An 8112-nucleotide genomic window follows, 5' to 3' on the forward strand; every position below is an offset into this window, starting at 1 on the left:
TATTTATTTTAAATTTTAATTATTATTAATATTCAATTTCACACCAAACTACACGAACACGAAAATACACAAACTCACGAAAATACACGATCCGAAAGTAAACTACAGACGAATTTCCAGGGTTGCGGTGAAGCATGTAATATTAGAGATTGAATCACTCTTTAATTATAAGCTTTACTAAAAACATACAAAAATACCAAATTCACAACGATTCATTGTAACCGTAACAAGAAATTTAATTATTTGAATACACGCGTTCACCTACAAAAATTGGAAGTCTGAGCACCGATTATATTTAAGCAAAAAAGCTTCAACGGAAGAAAAGATTGACATACTAAGAACTACTAGTCCACCAGACAGGTGAAAAAGAAATAACACAATACAGAAAGCAAAACGAAAACAATATATATGGGGAACAGTACATCATGTATATTAATTAATTCTTAAGAAGGATTTCCAGGGCTTCGAAGAAAAGAGGGGCCATTTCGGGGCTAGGTGTTTTAATTGCACACTTGAGACCAGGAATTCCGACCACTGTTGTGAGTTCAATCAAGAAAGGGATTGGTTGAGGGGTCTTGGCAGAGAGATACAGGACCTCCTGGTTAGCATGTTTACGCTTTGCAATAAAGAACATATTTGATGCGGCCAGCCGGTCTAGTGTAGCTTCCACACTATTGATCACAATGCCTGGAAAATCCCTTATGACCTCGTTTGAGTCCGGTAGTGATTTCCATGTCTGTAATGTGGAATAACAATAGCGCTAAATTTCTAATTCAAAAAAATCCAACTGTATATAATATTGTTAAAGGTCGAAACTATCCCAGTATAATTCAGGAAGAAAAAATCTACTCTGAAAGGAGGACAGAACAATATTACAAGTAACATAATGGTACTTGGTTGCAGAATCCCAAACTTGTTGATTGATTTTAGAAGGTAGCAAATATTATTCCTTTTTCATATCATAAATTTTACAATGATTTGAACTCTTGAGTTAGAAGAATAAACATGTGACACAAGTACAGTATTGTTACCTCGAGAAAAGATGTACGCTCCATTCTTCCATCTTCCGTAAAAAGAACCAGCATTGAGATTTTATCATTGAAGTACCACACAGGTTGCTGAGCATTTTTCACAGCAACCTGTAAAAGTGTGTTTGGTGGACCAGGAGCTACATTCTGGAACAAAACCATGGGAAGAAGAGTTCTGGCAGATGACCCAGGTTGCACTTGTGGGACCTATATAACAACAATTATAATTACAAGTTAAGGAATAAGAAACCCATGTTCAATTAGCAAAAAAAAAAACCCATGTTCAATTAGCAAAAAAAACCCATGTTCCTCTTTAAAATAACTGGTACCTGAAGTGGTCCAGCAGAAGCAAGACCAAATGTATTCTTATTGAACTGAATCATGAACCCATCAAGGGGAACCTGTGAATTGTTCTCAAATAATATGCTGTAATATATTTGGCTATCTTTTCGTATCAGTTGTGCCCTGATTTGTAAACCTTGACCAGTTGAGGCAGGCAACACAACAGGTAGAGTGGGGCTGCAAGCAAAAAAGCAATATGACTATAGTACATGTAGGTATAACAGAATATGCAATCTGGCTTAATAAGAAATCTATATCATGTATCTGCAATTGCCATTGGCTTACAGCCTGGTATGCCAATTAGAAGGGGACTAAAAACTCACACATCAAGCGTTTCAGGCTGATCAAGGGACACGATAGCATTGCTACTGCTATCACCATCCCCCATCAAATCAAGCAAATCGGCTACAGGTGCTGCAGGGACTGGTGGCCGTGCTGCAGCATGTGAAGCATTGCTTGAAGTTGGTGGTGGTGATGCTCCATTGTCGATTCCATGAGAAGGTGATTCCGAATATCCTGGCTCACCTGCTTCTGGGTAATCATCTTCATCAGTTCTTTGAATTGTTCTTACACGGGTTACAAATGCATCTGGGGGCTTGTGATACACAGAGGACAATGTCGCTATGTTGGCAAGAAGCTCATCAAGAAGAGAAGGATCAAGAAGATTCGAATCATCACTTATCACCGGCTTTTCAGCCAACACGACATCCTTTGCTGCCTGAGTAATAAAGCAAAGCTCTTATACATTTGGAGCAAGTAAATATAAAATGAAACAAAGCAACGACTCTCAAGGAACAAAGAAAGGAAAAGGAATGACTAAAACATTATAGCAAGATTGGTATAGCAATTTCCTTTCAGGGTCGGTGTAAGGCTAAATACCTCAGGATCAGTTGAAAGAAGGCGCCAGTATATGTACGCACGATCTCGTAAATCTGGATTGTCAGTCTCAACTGTAGCATTATTCAAGACAACCTTCATAGATAAAACACGGGATTATTATATATGAGAGATAGATAGTAAGCAATTAGCAAACAATTCAGTTCTGCATGTCACTTTAAAGTAGAAACAGAAAATAAAATACAAAATAGCATGTCAGTATAACATAAGAGTATATCCGAATGTAGTTATTTAGCGAAAAAAATATCTGAATGTAGTCTTGAGCACAAAAACAAGCACCATGACGCTCAGTCTGTAATATAGGCACATAATGGTAGAATTGCAAAACAAGCATTCTTTTAAGAAAGAAGGGGTTGTGGAACTACAAATCAAAGCACAATCCTATATTATCTCAATACCTGAATCATCTGCTGAGGGCCTTCAGTGGGTTTCTTAAGAAATAGTTTGACTGTGGCTGTCAGCAACTGCAACTGAACTTGAGCAGGTTCTTCAGGGAAGGTCTCTAAAAAGCTTTCAAGGAGCTCATCAGCATTGTCAATTCTTTCCGCATATTCACCAATAATCCAGATCATTGATGCCTATAAACAAAACAATATGAGAGAATTTATTTGACAAAAACGATTTTATAGAAATATTACAATATTGTAGTTCTTGTCAAAACCTTGGCCTCCGGCTCATCTAAAGTGTCCAAACTCTCACATAGTGTAGCAATGATGGACTCATAGCTGAAAGGCAATATGAAACAAAAAATTAATTTTGATATGGCCAACAACAGCTTTAATTTGTACAACCATATTGTAACCAGCCATGCAAAAGAAAAAGAGCAAGAAACTTACGTATTAGGATATCTCCGAAAGATATCTTTGATGACTATAATAGCCTCTTGAACCACATAGTTTACTTTAATCTTGATCAATTCAAGCAGAACACTTATACATCGCTCCGCAGCTCTCTCTAACTTGATAGCACATCGTCCAATAGCACGCACAGCTCTTCTGACAAAATCTACGTCTACTTCTGTAGCGTATTCTTTGAACTCCAATAGAACCTACAGTGTACAAACAGAAATATTTTTGAAAAAATTCAAATGAGGTGTTTATAAATATAAAAGTTAACAATTACCGAACACTGCGTACCTGGTCTATGTTTCTGTCTGAAGCAAGTTTTATCATAATTTCCAACTTCTCCATCTTTACATAAATTGGATCATTGTACTTGCAAAAAAACACCTAGCCAGCCATCCACCATAGTTAATATAACTTATTTGGATAGGCAAAAAGTGAGTCGCAGAGGTATGCAGTGGAGAAAACAAACCATATTGTATCACCTTGATTTCATGAGCAAGAATTGAAGGTCGTCTTTGTACTATAAGATTTATGTTTCGCAGGGCAACATATTGAATCTCAGGTTCTGCAGACAATAATGTCACAAGAGGTGGGGCCATTTTCTTGTAAGGGTTACGAACAGCATCAGGACTGGTTATGAGCTCCATTTGTTGAAGAATCATCTGTACAATAAAATAATGAAATAATGAATTATTCTGGAGATGCAAGGGCCATCACTCAGGAAGAAAGGTGATAGGCAACAAACAGTTCAAAACAATAAGAGAACCATTAATATAAAGAATATCAACTTGCCTTAACAGCTGAAAGGACAACCGCACAATTTGCATGTTGTAAACGTGGAGTAACTCGCTCCACTATATTTTCAGCTTCAAGAGCATCAGCAGCCTTGTACTTCGAAAGTGCATCCAGTATGAAAACTTGACCCCACCTGAACAAGTAATTCATATTTAAGTCAACAAGAGATGCATAAAATATTTGATACAACCTACCACTTCCCAGTGCAGCATGTATAATATGCAATATTTGGAGACAAACTATAAATTAGTGGCAAACTTTAAACATTTGAAGTTTGTTTGCTCTCTACAACATTGATATTAATTAATATAAACCAGACTCTGAAGTTTAATAATGCACAAGCTAAAGTCACATATATTCATAACCACTGCAGAGATGTTGGAAGTAGAGTGTCGATAACACAAAACATCCCTCCAGATCATAGAATGAAAAAGTCAGTCGTAAGGGTTACCTCAATCAGAAAAAAAAATTAAAAATAAAACGAAAAAATGGGTCTAGAAGAACGGATCCCTTGCAGAAAAGAAAACACATAACCATTTAATTCATGAATCCCTTTGTAACAAGGAATGGCCTTCCATTCACCCGAGGGTGATTGATGACAAATTCACAAATTCACAAAAGAAGCATGTGATATGCAACACAAGGTATGTAATGTATGAGAGATGATCACACCAACTAATCGACAGTACAATAGTACTTGAGACCTCTGTTGCTTGGACACGGGTACATAGTGATAGACACGGCACATATACAAGTGTCGGAGTAAAAAATTCTGAGAATTGTGAACATGGCACCTTGTCTAATATTTAGACACAATTCCATCTATTAAAAAACTAATGGTGTTTTTTACATGTCAAATTGAATATTTCTTTGTAGCTAAATTTATACCGGAAGTTAAATAACAATAAACACATTTACGTCAATACTGAGGCGATGTCTTGCTTTTTTATCCCTATTTATCCTTTTTTGCGTCTAAACTACATCTTAGATGTGGTATTTTAGTTGGCCAAAGTTTCCAAATTTTGCTCGACAGGAAAGACACAATAAGCATCAGGTTTGGCTGTTTGGGTGTTCAAGGGTCCAACACAGGTACACTAACACCATCTCAGAAATTGAAAAGACAGGATAACAGAGCTTCAGAGTTGAGGCATGGTAATATACAAATGGGGATTCTACATATAATCAACCAACTGGCCACGACTTATGACAGCCTACTACAAGCAGCACCCTTGGTAATATTGATACCCAAGACATGATACATATCAATACCAATTATAATAAAAACATGCTAATTTTACAGATACATATATATAATAATGCCAACTAATTATATTTTATTAGGGTCAAAAATATAAGTATATTTACACTTTGATATGACTCTTGTATTATCTAAAAGTATGCACAAAGGAGAATAAAAAGTTTTAAAACATGCTAATTAAATATTTGTATGTAAATACATGTATACATAAAGAAAGGAGCATTTAATCATTATCTTACAAGCATTGGTCACATTTAACGAGATATTAAAGTTCTTTGAAAGTCATATTATGATAATACCATTCTATTTATGCATGTCCTACATAGCCTTTCAAATATTATGAGGATTAAGCATATCTACAATCATGAACTTACTCAGTGCATTCATTTAGAGCAGTAAGAAGCTTCGAAAGTGTGTGACTGGTGATTTCAAATATAGGTTTGCTGCTATTTTCTTGAATCTCTGCAAGAGCTGCAACAGCATTTGCCACAACCATAGGATTATTGTCAGATATCAAATCTTTTAAGGCATCTAGAAATCCTCTATCCTCAACTAGCTCGGCATTAATGTCATACAGTTTGGCAACACATATTGCGGCTGTCTTGCGAACATATGGATCATCATCCTGAAAGAAATAAATATTTAAACAATAAGGACAGAAGTGAATAACCGTTACTTTTCAGTAGTGTGGTGAAGTATTACGCCTAAAACTAGAAATAAAAAAAATGGGGTGCAAAAGACATCACAGTGTGAAAAATGCTAGAAAATATTCGTGTACTCGGCCAATATGAAGTGGGAACAAATAAAAAAATGTCTACCTTAAGACATCTCTGGAGGGGATCACAGAGATACTCTGTAATTTTATCAACACGAATGCATCCCATCGTCCGTACAGCCAATGCACGAATGAGAGGATTTGGGTCTTGTGAATCCTGGAACAATACACAAAACAATAAGTTTTGGAAGACTATGGCATCTATGATGTAGAAAATTTTCTATCATTCTTACCTTCACAAAAGTATTTACAGCAAGTATTGCAAGATCAGGCTGGCTCTTAGCATAATTTATGAGATAAAGATAAACAAGCTTTTTGAGCTCCAAGTTCTCTGTCTGCATGCAATTTACAACATCAGTGAACAACGATGAAACATCTTTCCCGACAGTCATGGCGGCAATAACTTTTTTAACAGCATCTTTTCTCTTGTCCTGCATACCAATAGAAAGGTTTATTAAGATGTAATGAAAAAAAGGAATACTATCAGATGCCATGACTTATAAAATAAGGATCTCGTTGTATTCAATCTACATATTTATATATTCACAAAACCTAAATTACCCTCACGGTCTCCAAAAAACAGAACAAATGTAAAATCTAAAAAAGTTCTATAATTTGCAAACCCAAACTTTGAACAATTCAAACAAAAATACACAAGTAATTATGAATTAAACATTATATTAGATAAAGGAACCATTGATAACACAGTCTCACGCAAACACAGTCTTCAACTATTACACAACTGGAGGAAAATAAACCAATATTACCAGATAAAAACAGTTTCTTACATTTTTGTATACATGTATCATTTATTATTACTCATAGGGCTAATATTGAAGTTTAGCAGAGAGCCCAGATATCCTTTTCAGACGGCCTTGGTTCACAATCTACTTGGGTAACTGATCCACAAACATTAACAACCCCTCCTTCCTCACATTAACATAAGTGATCAAAAGTGCACATAATAAAGTTAACAGTAACCTTAAAAAACACATCTCAAGTGAACAGTCCTAATATTGGCTATGTTTGTACTGTGATGTATTATATATATTGGGGAAACTGGACTACAATCCTTAAACCTAAAACCAGGTAAATAGTACGATACATATTTCATAGTCAAGGTGCTTCAGCCATATATACATGAAACTGTAATCCTTTGAAACAATCCAACTGCAGAATCTAACCTAAATTAACGATCACTTCATTCCCTGTGTACGTCATTCTACTTTATACTTGGATACACACCTCAAGTATACATTCTCAATTGTACATAATCCATGATGGTCTTACCAAGAACATTTTTGGCATCTACACTTACGGAATATAAAACAAATCACCACCTTTATATTGACACACAGGCTTTCTCCGTACATTCTATCACATTATCTAAAACCTAAATTAACGATTACTTTACTCCCTGCGTATGACATTCTTCTTTACAGGTAAGATAAACGCATCAAGTATAAGTTCTCAATCGCACCTAATTGAACACCATTAACATCTTAGGCAAAACACTTTTAGCATCTAAACCTAAAACTTGATAAAACCATATCAACATCTGTTAATTCAAATCACGCCTGTAAACTTATCGCAAAGGCTTCCTCAGTACACAGTCATCCCAATTCAGATACCGCAAAATAACATTCACTATCACTAATCTACAAAATTACAAATCTATAATACAAAAAACGCAAACAAATAGCCAAATACATACCAAAACAAACAACAAAGTGCAAAATCAATACCGAAATAAAAGCAGATCTGTAATAAAATAGAGCATAATAGACAATTCACAAGTTCAATTAAAACAGATCAAGCATAAAACGAAGTAAACAGAGTAAATTCAACTGAATAATTAACAGTATATATACATGATATGTATGTATAGTTAAGAATACCTTGTACTGGGAATTGAGTTCCTCTTTGAGCTCGGGGATTTCTCCTTTCTTTGTAGTGGAAAAGTACTTGGAGTCGCGGCCGCTCATGTTTTCCGGCGATCGGAGCCGGAGAGAGAGAGAGAGAGAGAGAGAGAGAGAGAGAGAGTTGAATAATATTACTGGTAGTCTCGCTTGGAAATGGCGATCGAGAATGTCCTGTTTAAAGCTAAAAATTTGGAAACGCGCGTGCTTTAGAGCTTATATATCGCTACATTTTAGTGCAGTAAATTTCCAA

The 8112-nt window shown here is 35.6% G+C and overlaps 1 protein-coding gene across 1 annotated transcript; it reads right to left on the bottom strand.

Annotated features, from left to right (window-relative positions):
* Positions 1 to 215: 215 nt before the first annotated feature.
* LOC141664384 (beta-adaptin-like protein C) lies at positions 216 to 8049 on the bottom strand. Its single transcript, XM_074470322.1, has 15 exons — positions 7839 to 8049; positions 6174 to 6371; positions 5984 to 6097; positions 5540 to 5790; positions 3905 to 4040; positions 3595 to 3774; positions 3404 to 3496; positions 3104 to 3315; positions 2929 to 2992; positions 2666 to 2845; positions 2250 to 2342; positions 1694 to 2088; positions 1358 to 1547; positions 1032 to 1235; positions 216 to 736 (listed from the first exon to the last, which is right to left on the bottom strand). Exons 1-15 carry the CDS (start codon positions 7923 to 7925, stop codon positions 437 to 439), a joined length of 2697 nt encoding a protein of 898 aa, XP_074326423.1. The 5' UTR covers positions 7926 to 8049; the 3' UTR covers positions 216 to 436.
* Positions 8050 to 8112: the final 63 nt, after the last annotated feature.

This window comes from Apium graveolens, chromosome 6 (genome assembly GCF_009905375.1).
Source record: "Apium graveolens cultivar Ventura chromosome 6, ASM990537v1, whole genome shotgun sequence".
In the NCBI taxonomy this organism is placed as follows: domain Eukaryota; kingdom Viridiplantae; phylum Streptophyta; class Magnoliopsida; order Apiales; family Apiaceae; genus Apium; species Apium graveolens.

Bases quoted from the DNA above. Each gene is read 5' to 3' on its own strand.
- LOC141664384 (XM_074470322.1), bottom strand. From the start codon at position 7,925: ATGAGCGGCCGCGACTCCAAGTACTTTTCCACTACAAAGAAAGGAGAA. The intron at 2,993-3,103 runs GTAAGTTTCTTG...ATTGCCTTTCAG, and splicing joins TTTCGGAGATATCCTAATAC to CTATGAGTCCATCATTGCTA. The intron at 1,548-1,693 runs GTGAGTTTTTAG...TTTTGCTTGCAG, and splicing joins CAGCCTGAAACGCTTGATGT to CCCCACTCTACCTGTTGTGT.